Source organism: Spermophilus citellus (genome assembly GCF_964194105.1).
Source record: "Spermophilus citellus genome assembly, chromosome: 11".
Taxonomy (NCBI): domain Eukaryota; kingdom Metazoa; phylum Chordata; class Mammalia; order Rodentia; family Sciuridae; genus Spermophilus; species Spermophilus citellus.
In genome coordinates, this window is record NC_138192.1 from 133768556 (window position 1) to 133784353 (window position 15798).

General features: G+C 48.8%; 1 protein-coding gene and 1 long non-coding RNA gene across 7 annotated transcripts in view; one reads left to right on the top strand and one right to left on the bottom strand.

The window, feature by feature from the left end:
• Positions 1–268: 268 nt before the first annotated feature.
• On the bottom strand, positions 269–13322 carry LOC308630604. Of its 2 annotated transcripts, none has more exons than XR_014017967.1 (3): positions 13135–13322; positions 2398–2461; positions 269–1557 (listed from the first exon to the last, which is right to left on the bottom strand). It is a non-coding gene; the product is annotated as an uncharacterized lncRNA (long non-coding RNA). The 2 variants fall into 2 exon arrangements; XR_014017968.1 differs by lacking the exons at positions 269–1557; positions 2398–2461 and adding exons at positions 8657–9457; positions 11897–12061 and having other exon boundaries at positions 13135–13292.
• Positions 13323–13336: 14 nt separating this feature from the next.
• The window catches only part of LRRFIP1 (LRR binding FLII interacting protein 1), a 132775-nt gene continuing 130313 nt past the window's right edge, over positions 13337–15798 (top strand). For 3 of the 5 annotated variants that reach the window (XM_081260827.1, XM_081260828.1, XM_081260832.1), the window contains exon 1: positions 13338–13503. In XM_081260827.1, coding sequence (XP_081116953.1) covers positions 13408–13503 — 96 coding nt within the window. In that variant the 5' untranslated portion in view covers positions 13338–13407. Of the gene's footprint in view, positions 13504–15798 lie in introns of all 5 variants that reach the window. The other 2 variants (XM_081260831.1, XM_081260829.1) reach the window with 2 other exon arrangements.

A 15798-nucleotide genomic window follows, 5' to 3' on the forward strand; every position in this document is an offset into this window, starting at 1 on the left:
GCAGAAGCTGTGGTCACCCCCGAGAAACAGAGCAGGGGAGAAGAGGGGGATCCCTCCAGAATGTGGGGAAGGCCCTGCTTCACCCTGACCTCGGCCAAGGGAAGCGGAGCCGCTGGTCTTGTTCCCAGGGACACTCAGTAAATGCTGCTGACTTCCTGGGTGAATGCGAGAACGACGGCACATGAAGACCCCGACTGTGGCCCGCCCGGCACTGACCGCAGCGAGAGTGAGTGAATGGACTTGCTCTTGCCCAGAGGCAGACGGACGCAGAGCTCGGGGTGCACAGTCGGTGCCGCACACGCCCCTCCCTCACACAAGCACTCGCTCTCCCGCAGCCCAACAGCCTCTGTCTTCCCCGTGGAGCCAGGCGTGGACCGGCCTGTTCTGGAGGGCTGCCCTCCTCCCAACACCCCCAGGCCAGCCTCTCCCCTTTCCAGGAGGGGCGTCTGATCTCTGGGCTGTCAGGGCAGCCAGCTGCTTTGGTCAATGGCTGAGGTCTTATTCTGAGCAAGGTTTCGGAGTCCCTTAGAGTGACCAGAGGGAGTCCTCCCAGAGAACACAGGGACTAGAAGGGCACCCAGAGGCAGGAGCCTGCAGCCCCAGCTCCCCCGGCTCCTCCTGAGCTCTTCCTCCCCTGCACCCCCAGGGGAAGCAGCTGCATCATCCTACTGCGGCATGCTCCTTCCTGCCTTTCCCACCAAGATGGGCCAGGAGGGCCGGCTGGTCTCCCACACTCCACTCCTTCCCCGCCTGGAGACCCACTGAAAGCAGGATGGTGTCTGGCTCCTCCCGGACTCTCCCTTCCACACCTGCACACAGTAGGTACTCTACAGTGCATTTCCGTGCACTGGACTCTGTGTGGTGGACTTTGCAGGGGGTGTTCTCCTCTGACCCTCCAGTGACCCCCATCTTGCATGGTGTCCTGTCCTACTTTAAAGCAAGGAGACTCAGCGGCAGGAAAACTCAGCGCACCCTTGGTTCTGCCTGAGGCCAATTTGAATTCTATAAACCGTGGCAAATTTCATAAACTGTGCTTTGTCTGGGTATGAAGAGCTCACTTTGCTGATATACAGAACTCAGCTCAACACACCATGCAAATGAGAAGCGCCCAACTATGTTTCTATTATGTTCCTAAAATAGATTGGCTGCTGGCAGACAATGCCTCCGTGGCCCCTCCTCCGGAGCAGGGCTATCCTAAGACCAAAACCAGGCAAAGCCAGGGCCCCTGAGGATGTTTGCGGTGGTTCAGCACTATCTTAATGTGGAGAAACTTCTGGTGATTTTTCTCATGAAAAAGTCCTCAGAGCAGTATTCAGCAGAACAAAAAATTTGATGAAATGTTTGTGCTATTTTAAAATAGCTAAATCAAGGACACAGCGTGCATTTAAAAGCCACTGCCAAAAATACGGCAAGCATCTTCCAGAACTAGGAAAGGGATCTGGAACATCTGTGTTCAATTTCCACTTTGGAGGAGGTGGTTGGGAGATTGATAAGGATTGAGCTTTGCCCATAATTACAGTGATTCCTCCAAGGAAAACTTGGTCAGCTAATCAGTACCTGGAAATCAGAGAGAACAAGTTATTTCATTCTCAGAAGAGCAGCTGTGCGTGAACTCTCAAAGGCTGCAGAGGAACCAGCCCTCAACCAGAATCCCCTGTGCAATATCTCATGGGAAACAGCAACAAAATGTGAGCAGTCTGCAACACCAGGCTCTGTCCTGAAGGTGCAGACCCTCCACCAACCATCAAGGGCATCAAAACCTCAGGGAGCAAAGACACTGGATTTACTGATCACAGTTAATGGTGGGGAGGGGGTGGGCAGTGAGCTTCAAGGTTCCTTTTACAAATGAACAACAAGCCAGCCAGGGGTCAGGGGGAGGCACCCAACCTTCAGGTGCCAATGTTGCCTGTGGTTCTTCTGGAGGAAAACCATGTGCTCTGGGCATCTGAGAATTATTCAGCAAAATAAAAAACTTGGTGCCCTTGAGCCACATTTCAGAGTGGCTGTACAGTTTCACACTCCCGCCAGCAAGCAGGAGGCTTCCAGCCTGAACTCGGCATCCTCTCCAACACGGGGTCTGTCCGTCTTTTTTTTTTTTTAATCTAATTCTCCATCGGATTTTTTAATGACTTTATTTATTTATCTATTTATTTATTATGTGGTGCTGAGAATTGAACCCAGAGCCTCACCCGTGCTGGCCAAGCACTCTACCACTGAGCCACCACCCCAGCTTGTCCGTCTGTTTAATTGTAGACATCCTAATGGTACAGAGTGCCACAGCAAGGGAAGGGGCCAAGGAGAGGCAGCTACCTCCTAGACTCTCCCAGGAAAGTGGGCGTCAATACCCAGAACACCAAACACCCCTTCCCAGCATCAACCAATCCAGTGTCTGCTCACCTGGTGTCCCCACACCTGGAGTAAGTGGTGTTATACAGCTCCTGAGTCACAGTCCTTCCAAAACCTATTGCAATAAAATCACAGGTTTAAATCCACACTTGAAAGGCAAATGTTCCCCTACTGATTGTTCTCATTAATTTGCCTTCACATCATCATTTTAAAATTCTCTTTTTTAAAAAAAATTGAAGTAGGTTTACATATAATAAGTTGCACAGATTTTAAGTGCTCATGAACTTTCACATGTAAGTACACATATGTGTAAAAGTTCTACAAGCTTATAGTAACAAAAACATCATGGTATTGGACCAAAATAGACATGTAGTCCAATGGTACAGAATAGAGGACGCAGAGACAAACCCACATAAATACAGTTATCTCATACCAGACAAAGGCACCAAAACACATGTTGGAGAAAAGATAGCCTCTTCAATAAATGGTGCTGGGAAAACTGGAAATCCATATGCAGCAAAGTGAAACTAAACCCTTGTCTCTCACCATGCTCAAAACTCAACTCAAAGTGGATCAAGGACCTAGGAATTAGACCAGAGACCCTGAGCCTAATAGAAGAAAAAGTAGGCCCAAATCTCCATCATGCTGGATTAAACTCAAATTTCCTTAACAAGACTCCTAAAGCACAAGACATAAAAGCCAGAATCAATAATAAATGGAATGGATTCAAATTAAAAAGCTTCTTCTCAGCAAAAGAAACAATCAATGAGGTAAAGAGAAAGCCTAAATTTGGGGAGCAAATTTTTGCACACACATGTCAGGTAGAGCACTAATCTCCGGGATATTTAAATAACTCAAAAAACTTAACACCAAAAAATAAACAACCCAATCGATGAATGGGCTAAGAAACTGAACAGACACTTCTCAGAAAAAGATATACAATCGACCAATAAATATATGAAAAAATGTTCAACATCTTTAGTAATTAGAGAAATGCAAATCAAAACTGTTCTAAGATTTCATCTCACTCCAGTCAGAATGGCAGTTATCAAGAATGCAAACTACAGTAAGTGTTGGCCAGGACAAGGGGAAAAGGCACACTCATACCCTGCTGGTGGCACTGCAAATTGGTGCAACCACTCTGGAAAGCAGTATGGAGATTCTTCAGAAAACTTGGAATGGAACCACATTTGACCCAGCTATCCCAATCCCTGGTCTACACCCAAAGGACTTAAAATCAACATACTATAGTGACACAGTCACATCCATGTTTATAGCAGCACAGTTCACAATAGCTAAACTGTGGAACCAACCTAGATGCCCTTCAATAGATGAATGGATAAAGAAACTGTGGTATATATACACAATGGAATATTACTCGGGATTAAAAGAGAATAAGATTATGGCAGAATAGCATGCTAAGCAAAGTAAGCCAATCCCCAAAACACAAAGGCAGAATATTTTCTCTGATGAGTGAATGCTAATCCATAATGGGGGAGGGGCGCATGGGATGAGTGGAGGAGCTTTGATTGGGCAAAGGGGAGGGCGGGGAGGGGGAACGGGGATGGGAAAGATGGTGGGATGAGATGGACATCCCTACCCTAGGTACATGTAGGATTGCACATGATTGCACACGACCCTACTTCGTGTACAACCAGAGATGCAAAAAAAAATTGTGTTCTCTTTGTGTATAATGAACTGCAGAGCTTTCCACTCACTGTCATGTGTAACTGATTAGAACTAATAAATAAATAAAAACATTCTACAAGCTTTGGCAAATGTACACATGCCCATAACACAAGGCAAACAACTCATCCCACTTCTAAAACGGAAAGCCCACAGCTGGAGAGGCCCCTTGTTCCCAGGTCCACTTGGCAGCGGGTGGTCACCCAAGAGACCACCTCCTCATGCAGATATGAAACCACTTGCATCACCTCACATTCCTTGCAGGCGACCCCTCAGCCTTCAAAGACAAGCAATCTCTGGTTTCTACAATCAGAGGTCAGTTTTTCCTGTTGGATTCCCTGCAGGTGGGATCGTGCAGTATGCACATTTGGGAGTCTGGCTTCTTTCTCTGACCATGTGCTTGGATTCATTCACATTGTCTCCTTCATTACTGAGAAGCATTTCTTCTATAATAAAATATGTTAACAATTCACCTGTTAATAGTCACTGGGTTGTTTTCACCTTCTGATGCTTACCAATCCAACACCCGTGAACATTCTGTACAGGTCTTTTTGTGGAAGTTTTGGTTTCTGTAGGGTAAATACCCAGGACTAGAACAACTGGATCATACAGTGGGTTATATTTCCAAGAGACTCCTAAATGGCATCCGAGGTGGCTGTGTAATTTCACACTCCCGCCAGCAATGTGTGGGACTTTGGTCGCTTAACATCCTCGCCACACTTGGTCTCATGGGTCTTTTAAATTGTAGACATTCTAATAGGTACAGAACGCTTTCTTTCTTTCTTTTTTTTTATTTCTAATTTGTTATACATGACAGCAGAATGCATTACAGTTCATATTACACATATAGAGCACACTTCTTCATATCTCTGGTTGTAAAAAGTATATTCACACTATTTGTGTCTTCAAACTTGTACTTAGGGTGATGGTGTCCATCTCATTCCACCACATTTTGTACCCCCCTGCCCCCTCCCTTCCCCTCCAACCCCTCTGCCCTATCTAGAGTTCATCTAATCCTCCCATGCTCCCCCTCCCAACCCCACTGTGAATCAGCCTCATTATATCAGAGAAAACATTTGGCATTTTGTGTTTTAGGATTGCCTAACTTCACTTAGCATAATATTCCCCAACTCTATCCATTTACCTGCAAATGCCATGATTTTATTCTCTGCTATTCCTGAGTAATATTCCATTGTGTATATATGCCACAGTTTCTTTATCCATTCATCAACTGAAGGGTGTCTAGGTTGGTTCCACAGTTTAGTTTTTGTGAATTGTGCTGCTATAAACATTGATGTGGCTGTGTCCCTGTAGTATGCTGATTTTAAGTCCTTTGGGTATACACCGAGGAGAGGGATAGCTGGGTCAAAATGTGATTCAATTCCCAGTTTTCCAAGGAATCTCCCTACTGCAGAGCGCTTTCTTATCGTGGGTTTATTTTACATATCCCTGATTATAAAGATGTTGATCATCTTTTCATGTATCTTTTAGCCATCTGTAGTCATGTATGTGTGAGTGTGTGTGAGCGTGTGTGTGTGTGCGCACGTGTGGTACCGAGGCTGGAACCCAGGGTCTCATACATGCTCAGCAAGCCCTCTACCATCAAGACACATCCCCAGGCCTTTTAAAATTTTATTTTGAGACTGAGTCTCACTAAGTTGCCCTGCTGGCCTTGAACTTGAGGTCCTCCTGCCTCATCTCCTTAGCATGGGGATGACAGGTATGGAATCTCATTCAGCTTGTTCATTTTCTTATATGAGAGGGTCCGTTCAAGTCTTCAGGTCTTTTGCCCATTATCTAAGTGACTCAAATTTTCCTGATTGATCTTTAGGAATTCTTCACATATTTTGGGTACAAGTACATTGTCACATCTGTGTGTCATGGAAATTTCCTCCCAGTCTGTGGCTTGTGCTTTTATTTTTACAATGAAGTTTTTAAATTAGCAGAATTTTAAAATGTTGGTAGAATTTGTCATTTTTTATTTCATGATTTGTGCTTTCCATGTGTTGAATAAAGAAACCCTTCATTAGTGGCCAAAGAATAAGAGGAGGGAGCTTTGTTCACAAACCAGCTTCTCGGCCCCAGGAAAGGGGTTATAGATCCAGGATAGGAGTGATGAGCGAGAGGGCCAGGCTGATAAGGGAGGAAACACTCACACCTCTCCTGGGGATAGACGGAGATCTTCCTGGAGCCGGGTCGCCTCCCCTCACTCCTCTGTGGTCTGGTGTTTCTGGTCATGGTGGCTGAGGGGGTGGGGTGGGGAGACGAGGCAAGTCCAGGTCAAGCTAACCCTATAAAACATCTCACAAATGTCCCACAGACCTGATGCAGGGCTGAGCGGAATCTGACCCAAGGTGAAGGCCACCAAGGGGACAGACACAGCATGAGGACAGAGGCCAAGACTTTCATCCAGGTCCAGTCCCCCACGAGGCATCCAGGGACCTAAGAGAAGGATCAGTGTTTTCAGCAAAAGCTGCTTCAGGTCCCTGAAGAGTGACTGGGCAACGCTATCACAGAAGCCACGAGTCAGAGGTGCCATCTACTGCAGAGCTGGGGGGAGACCAGCCGTGCCCAGCTTCGTGACCTCCAAAACCAGGGGGTTTTAAGTCAACTGAGCAGGTGAGGCAGGAAGGTTTGTTTGGGTTTTCCCTCAGTAGAAAAAGACGTTATATTCTCTCTCTCTCTCTCTCTCTCTCTCTCTCTCTCTCTCTCTCTCTCTCTCTCTCTCTTCCTCTTTTTCTTTGGGGGGGGGGAGATACAAAGGATTGCACTTAGGGGCACTTAACCACTGAGCCACATCCCCAGCTCTTTTCTGTATTTTAGAGACAGGGTCTCACTGAATTGCTTAGGGCCTCACTAAGTTGCTGCAGCTGGCTTTGAACTCATGATCCCCCTGCCTCAGCCTCCTGGTCTGCTGGGATTACAGGTGTGCTCCTCATGCCTGGCAACATTATTTTCTTCAGTGAATTATTTTGGTGCCTGTTGAAAATCAGTTTGGCACTGTGGAGCTTGATTTCCTTTCTCTTTTTCTTTCTTTTCTACTTCTATGCACTGGGTGTTGAACCCAGGGGTGCTCTACCAGCCCTTTTTATTTTTTATTTTGAGATAGGGTCTTGCTAGTTGCTCGGGCTGACCTGGAACTTCATCCTCCTGCCTTAGCTCCTGAGTAGCTAGGACTACAGGTGTGTGCCAGAGCAGCCAGGTTAGGTGATGGGACTCCCGAATCTGTGCTGAAATCCCCTCTGTCTGCATCTGTGACACATCTCCCTCATAGCTATTTTGCACAACTTGCTTGCCAATCCTAACATCTGTGTTACCCATGAATCCATGAAGCTTCACAATAGGCCATTTTTCCTCTTGACCGTGGGTCTCATTTTCTGGGTTCTTCTGTCTACTCATTCTTTATCTAGGCTGGGCATGGTAGGCAAGACTTTGCAAGAAACTCTGGATTCTGTTAACTCTTCTTAAGAGTCTCAAATTTAGTTCTAGCAGGTAATTAATATACCTCAGTTCTGCACATCACCTTGACCTTGGAATTGGTTCTAGGCTAAGTTACAGTATTTCTGTCTGAGTTTTCCTATCATAGTGCTTAGTCCTGGAATGTGGTCTTAATTCAGAGGCAGTCCTTCTGGAGTTTCACTGAAAGCCTCGGTGTGTTTACATGGGTTGGTCAGCTTTCTGTCACTGTGACAACATACCTAACATAATCAACTCATAAGGAGGAAAGATTTATTTTGGCTCATGTCTCTTGGCATCACTGCTTTGGGCTCTGTGGCAAGGCAGGGCCACATGGTGGAGCAAAGCTGCTTATGTGGTGATGGCCAGGAAGCAAAGAAAGAGACTGAAAGGGGTGGGGTTCCAGTATCCCCAGAGACTTAACTTCCTTCCCTTAGGCTCCACTTCCAAAAGGCTCCACCAGCTCCCCACAGTGCCACAGGCTGGTGACCAAGCCTTCAGTACCTGGGCCTGTGGGGGACATTTCCAAACCATAGTGCCAGACTCCTCCAGCTTGCTGGGGCCTGAATTTCTAGTATTGTCTCCCCAGCATTAGGCATGACTGGTCTCTGGTCAGCTCTGTGAGGCCTCCAGCTGTGGCTTTCTAGCAGCCTCGGCCCACATGTGCAGAGTTCAGTGCTCAGCCATGGATCTGGACAAGTTGGTGGCTTGGACCTCAGTCCTCCGTGGGCCCACCTGTTCCAGGATTCCCTGCTGAACTGGCAGCTGCATTTCTTGTTCCAGACCCTGACATCTAACTCCTCGGCCCAGGGAGCCTGAGCCCTAGTCCTGGGGCGCCTGGAAGATGGGGAAGGAAACAACTTCAAAGGTTGTGCCATGTCAGCCTCCATCCACAATGGATGACCCTGGGCCTCCCCATGCCTGTTTTCTACACTTGGAGGCTTAGCATTGTCGTTGGCAAAGATTATTTTGAAATAGTCTCATCTCCCTTGTTAGGAGCTGAAAGTTCTCTGGCAACTGCTTCTTTAAAACCAGTTGATTTAATAGTTAATAAATCCCATGCTGGAGAAAATTGATTCTATTGCTAGTCAATAACTATTTGTAGCATTTCTCTTCCACAAGTACAAAGAAAATTGGTTTTCACATTCTATTTTAGATAGCACCTTATAAAAGAGATCTTTATTCAATCCAACCATAAACATGTCCTAGCCAGGAGTGGTGGTGCACACTTCTAAGCACAGTGCCTGGGGAGGCCAAGGCAGGAAGACAAGTTCAAGGCCAGCCTGGGCAACTAGTGAGACCCCGACTCAGAATAAAAAAGGGGGGGGGCTGTTGGGAGTGTAGTTCCACGGTACAGTACCCTGGGTAAATCCCACGTTCCAAAAACAAATAAAGTTTCCTAAGCATTCATGGGTCCATAACCCTGGACAAGGCTCTCTGGGGGACAAAAGGGCAATCTTGGTCTCAGTATCAAGAAGCCCATAGAAAGCAGCCCATAGAAAGGTGTTTGAAGGGTGGGGAGCTCATGGGTTCAATCCCCAGCTCCCAAAAGAAAACCATAGTATCCTAAGGGGCTGCTGGGGAACTGGTTCTATGTGCTGGACACCAGCCACCCTCAGCTATTCTCCTGGACATAATCACTCAGGGACGATATCCTCCTACCCAGGCTCCTTATTTGTGCAAAATTCCTGCCACTAGGTAGCACTCAGTGAGAGGGAAATTCAAAGCAAATAATGTCACAGACTTCAGCATGTAATGGTCACCACTCAACATTAGTAGTGACAAGTTCACACCTTTCAGAACCCTCCAGAACTGCTGCCTCAGCCACAGAGGGGCGTTTGGGGGTTCTGAGTGGACCCCACGTGGAAGGGCATTTTAGGAGATTCTTCTGGCTTCAGAGTGGATCCAGTGCAGACACCCAGATGGGAGTTCAGATGGCCACAGACGTTGGACTTCAAAGTGTGTCCCTCTAAAATAGGACCCAAATTTCACAATCAGATGCCCTTTCCCCACTCTTATAAGAGTCTTAAAGGAATGCACAGTCCCCCCAAATCTGAGAATCCCTGGTTTAGAACAAAAACATTTTTGATCGTGGACACAAGGAGTGAATATGTGTTTTAAAACCCCACAAGTATTTGCATCTTTATTCATGTGCAAATGGTGCTCATAATCTATCATCATTAATTAATGTAACAATATCCACTTGGAGATGGGATAATAAATATTAGGAAGTACAAATTTATGTTTCCAATAGTTTGCTAATGACTAATCAACTCACATCACATTTGACAACCTTCTGCTGGAGCCAGTGAAGAGCATTTGCACTGCTACCTGGAGCAGGAAACACATTTGTCGTGTCTTTGTCATGTTGTGTCCCTTCTCCCTGTGAGAACCCAGAGAAGATCCTATTGATGAGGAATGAGCCTCCCCACAGAGTCTGCTAGCACCTTGATCTCGAACCTCCCAGACTCCAGAACTATGAAAAATGGGTTTCTGTAGTTTTAGTGGAGTGTGTGGGATTGGGGTAGCACTAGGGATTAAACTCAGCCCTTTAATTTTAATTGTGAGACAGGATCTCTTGATGTTGCCTGGGCTGGCCTTGAATTTATGATTCTCCTGCTTCAGCCTTCTGAGTAGCTAGGATTATAGGCATGTACCCCTATGCCTGGCAATTTCTGTTGTTTACAAATTTTCAACCTAATATATTTTGTTGCAGCATCCCAATATGAATAATAGTATGTATTAATATTGCCATTTAGAGGTGAGAAATGATACATTTTTTGAGTTCTTTATATATCCTGGAAAATAGTGCTCTATCTGATGTGCATGTGGTAAAGATGTTTTCCCACTCTGTGGGCTCTCTCTTCACGTCATTGATTGTTTCCTTTGCTGACAAGTAAAATGCAAATCAAAACTACTCTAAGATTTCATCTCCTTCCAGTCCGAATGGCAATTATCAAGAATACAAGCAATAATAAGTGTTGACGAGGATGTGGTGAAAAGGCACACTCATCCATTGCTGGTGGGACTGCAATTTGGTGCAACCAATCTGAAAAGCAGTATGGGGATTCCTTAGAATACTTGGCATGGAACCACCATTTGACCCAGCTATCCCACTCTTTGGTCTATATCCAAAGGACTTAAAATCATCACACTATAGTGACACAGCCACATCAATGTTCATAGCAGCTCAATTCACAATAGCTAAACTGTGGAACCAACCTAGATGCCCTTCAATAGATGAATGGATAAAGAAACTGTGGTACATATACACAATGGAATAATACTCAGCAATAAAAGAGAATAAAATCATGGCATTTGCAGGTAAATGGATGGAGTCAGAGAATATCATGCTAATCAAAGTAAGCCAATCCCAAAAAAACAAAGACCAAATGTTCTCTCTGATTAGTGGATGCTGATCCATAATAGGGAGCAGGCATGGGAAGAATGAAGGAACTTTGGGCAAAGGGAAGGGAGGGGAGGGGAGGGGACATGGGGGCAGGGAAGATGGTAGAAGGAGATGGACATCACTACTTAGGCACATGTATGATTGTTCATATGATGCAATGCTACATCGTGTACAACCAGAGAAATGAAAACTCATGCTGAATTTTTGTACATGAATCAAAATGCATTCTTCTGTCATATATACATAATAAGGATAAATAAATAATTTTTTTAAAAGGTGAGAATTGAGGGTGCTGGGGCTGTAGCTTAGTGGTGGAGCACTTGCCTAGCATCTGAGAGGCCCTGGGTTCCATCCCCAGCACCATACACGTAAATAAATGGAGCTGAGAGCCAATTCTAACTTGAGAGCCATCTGGACTGGGAAAGGGTGGCCAGAGGAGAGGTCGTGATGCCCTAGGACCCCTGAGGGTCTGCAGTGTTGTGTGTGGATCCCCAGAAGGGCTCTCTGGCTGGGCAAGGGTTGGGGTCTGAGAACTCTGTGGAGTCGGGACTGCCAGACACACCTCCAAAGGCGAGGTGCTCAGGCCCCTGTCTCTGGACAACAGCACTCTGGGGAGAGTGAGAAGGGGAGGGACTGGACTCCCTGCCCTTGTTCAGCACTGACGTTCTCACCAGGCAGCAGGTGCCCAGTGAGGATGCTCAGTGAGGATGAAGAATGAGTATGACCCAGGCACCCTCTCCAAAAGTGATGAGAGAATTAAAGTTAGAATAAAAAGTGACACGAAGCTCTGATGAGGGGAAAGGCATGTGACGGTTTGGATATGGGGTACTTCCTGAATATTCAGAGGTGAAAAGACTGGATTGCGGATGTTGTAACCTCAGTGGATCAGTCCATTTGATGGATTCATAACTTGAAGGGACTCCTGGGTGGTACTGTAGGCAGGAGGGGTGTGGGCGTATGAAGTAGGCTACGGGGGCATGCTCTCGCGGGATTATATACCTTGTCCCAGGCAGCTTCTTTCATTGGCTTCTCCTTCTCTCGTACCTTCCTGGCTGCTACACACTGAGCTGAGCAGCCTTCCTCCACTATGCCTCAGCTATGATGTGCTGCCTCACCTCCCGGACAGAGCCAGGGAGTCAGCCACCAGCCACTGACACTCGGAAACTGAGAGCCCAAAAGAAGCTTTTCACTCTCTAAATTGTTCTTGTTGGGCGTTTTGGCCACAGCCACGAAAAGCTGACTACCAGGGAAAGAAGGGGTAGGTCTTGGGGAGTCAGGGAGACTCCCTCCCAAGGGAACAGTTGGATCTTGGACATGGCTTTGGATAGGGGTCTCTGGCATCTCCAGTATCCCCAAGGGGACAGCTGCCAGGTTTATCTCCTTTAAGGTCATGCCTCAGCCTCCAGCCCAGCACCTAGCATGTACCAGGTGTGGAAGAAGAAGTGAACTGATGGGAGCAACCAGGCCCAGCCACCTTGAAGTTCTCCCCAAACCTCAAACACCCCAGTGGCTTTCCACCTCAAGCCGCTGCCAGTGGTTACTCATCAACTCAAGATGACAGCTAACACACTGGGTAAGAAAGTGAGGGCTCTGTGAACCTCATCTAATCCTGCAATGTATTCTTAAATCCACTTCTGTGGAGGGTGTGGACCGTGCGTTTCAAGAGCTCCATTCACTCAAGTTTCCATCAAGTGCACTGAGAGCAGAGGATGCTTCCTGGAAGCTGGGAACACACAGGTGACGAGTCAGGTCCCGGCTCACAGCCGGCCCACAGGGTAGATGCCAGCACACAGGTCGGTCGGAGGGTGCAGAAACACAGACATCTACACTGATTCCGAGAGCAGTGCGAGGAACGCGCCCAGGAGGGCTGGCCATCTGACATACTGACCCCAGAGCCTCGCTCTTGCCCGCTCTGGCGTGGACTCAAATCTCGCCTCATCATGGTGGTGAGACTCAGTCTGAACCACGTCCTGTGCCCATCCGTCTGTGCAAACCCCTCGCAGCCCCCCAGAGCCCGCCAAGCCTGCCACTGCCTCCCCTGAGGTGCCCGCTCATCTGTACCTGGCGACCCGGAGGTCATTTCACCAGCACCTGCAGCCAAACAATTCCCAAGGGGACTGTGCTCCTCTGCTCTGGCCTGGATCCCTGCTCCCCAGTTCCGCCCTGCGAGGTCCTGCGCCCCGGGTGTCTAGGGCCCCGCGGGTCCACCACCCTGGCATCCTCAGCCCGTCCCCTACCCGGGAGTTCTTCGCGGGTCCCAGCCACCTTCAGCACCTGTCCTCGGCCCCGTCCTCCCAGCGCCCCTGGTCTCCCCCGTCCTGTCCCCGGGCCTCCCCGCGGTCGCAGCCCCAGGCCTCCCGGCGTCCGCGCTGTCCCCGGCCTCGGCCCCGCGTCCCCGCGTGCCGGCCCGCGCCCGCTGACGCCATGACGCCGCGGCGGAGGGAGGGGCGAGCGGCCGCGGCCAGCGAGGGGCGCGAGCGACCGGTCGGCAGCAGCTGGCGACGCGGCCGATGGACATGGGCACGCAGGGCTCGGGGCGCAGGCGGCTCCCCACCCGGGAGCGGCTGACGGCGGAGGACGACGCGCTGAACCAGATCGCGCGCGAGGTGAGCGCCGAGGCCCGTTACGCGGGCGGCCGCGGGGCCGCGGGCTGTGGGCTCCGGCGATGGCCAGCCGCCCGGGACGCGCAGCGCGGCGGCAGGACGGGGCTGCGAGCTGCGCTGCTGGGACCCAGGGCCCGTCCCCGGCCCGCGACGGGCGGGTGGCACTGCCCGCCCCCAGCGCCTGGCCCTCGTCGGCCGCTGACCCGGCTGACCACAGAGCACAGCGCCGGCGCCGCCAGAGGCTGGGGTGACCCGAGTGCCGCGGTGGGGGGCGAGCACCCCGCTGTGCTGTGCCACCTTGGGGAGGAGGGGGTTAGGCGACCCTGGAGGCCAGTGGCGAGTTCCAGAGGCCACGTGGCCCTGCTGAAATGGTCAGTGGCCGTGTGTCCGAAGTTGCAGATGAACTTGAGGGTGATGATGAGTCCTGTTTGTGGACGGAGCCTGAGTGGGTCTGTGCGCGCTGAAAGGTCTCATCCAAGTTTCCTGGGCCGTTTATTACAACCCAGATGGCGTTGGGAATGAACCTCAGCGAGGCAAACCAAAGGCACAGACGTCCTATAAGTGCCTTGTACTTCTTTTGCTTATTAATTAATGTAACAGATACCGACCGATGGGCACCTACCATGTGCCTGACATCCTATCAGGAAAAGTGGGAGTTGCCTTGTTTTCTCCCCCAGGATTCAGCCTTGAGGCGGGATAATACATGTACCTGACATCAGATGGTAGCGGAGGCTTTAGAGAAGGGGGTCCCTTGGTTGAGGCTCAATTTTTCACTGTGTGTTGACTAAACAAGTCTTTGCAGATGCAGATGCAGATGCAGATGCGTCGTGTACACACACACAGCCTTCCTCACAGGTTCTCTTTCCTCTGGTGTGGTGAGAGTTATCCTACTTAGCATCATTCCCACAGGGAGGAGCTTTCCGCGATTTAGACTGTGGTGCCCAGTTGCACCAGCCAGATACTTAATGGGGATTATAACAGTTTCTTAAGGTGTTTACAGTTATAAATACCTTATTTTGCATTTAGGGACATGCATGTCAATCAATGTTTGTTAAACTTTGAATAAAGACATGTTCTCTGTTCGCGATGGAAAAAGGCTTTCCAGAAAACTCCTCTCCATTGCTTGCAGCCTGGTGTGGATGTCTGTCCTCTGGAAGACCTCCCACTAGCTTCCCAGGACTGTCTCCCTGCCTCCACTTGGCGCCCCTCACTCTCACACCTGGTAGGCTGCTCACCTGTAGAAGGTGACACCCAGGCAGTCAAGGTCTTGCTTTTTATCCCAAGAGCTCAACACAGAGCCAGGCATGTGGTCAGTGCCCATCTGTGTCTGATGCATTAATTAATAAACAAAGGAAGAACCAGGCACTTGCAGGACCTTGGGCTAACTTTAGACATTTGCTAAATGTAACTTGAATACAATTCCCCTGTGAAGATGTTGTGTGTATTTGGCCATGACAGAGGTGACCCGTGAATCGTGGGCCTTGTCTTGCTACTGGTGGCTACAGTGGTAATGGGACAAAGGAATGAGAAGAATGAGAGTCCCCAACGTCTGCTGCTTATCTGCTGGTTTTTATAAAAATAGATTGAAAGGCAAGGCAGAAGAATGCTCCTGGTTGACAGCCCTGAGGTCCTGCCTTCCGTCCAGACAGATGCGGCTGGCAGTACAAAGATAGACTTGGGAGTCAGACTGGGCTTCCAGGCCACACTGCTCTTCAGGAGCTGTGTGGTGCCCGGGAACGGACTTCCCCAGCCGCCTCCGAGCCTGTTCTCATCTTCCAAAGAACTCCCTCCCACTTCAGGGCTACAGCAGTGGTTTCAGGCAAAGTGTCTGCGGGGGAAGGCTGAGCAACCCCCACGGGCACTCCTCTCTATAATAGCAGGCGCAGACCCGCCTTTGCCAGACTGAGTGGCACTCACTGAGATTGGAGGGAGCAGGTGCAACATTGTGTGTTTTTCTACTTTCCTACAACTGAATTCTGTTTTTTTTTTTTTTAAAGAGAGAGGGAGAGAGAGGGAGAGAGAGAGAATTTTTTTTTTTAATATTTATTTTTTAGTTCTCGGCGGACACAACATCTTTCTTTGTATGTGGTGCTGAGGATCGAACCCGGGCCGCACGCATGCCAGGCGAGCGCGCTACCACTTGAGCCACATCCCCAGCCCTGAATTCTGTTTCAACTGTGAAAATTAAAATCCCCATTCACAGGGCACTGAGTTCTTAAAGAGTTCTTATGGAAGTTAACACAATTGCCTGAAGTTCAGTACTTACTCTCTGATTCACACACTGATTCAATAGACATG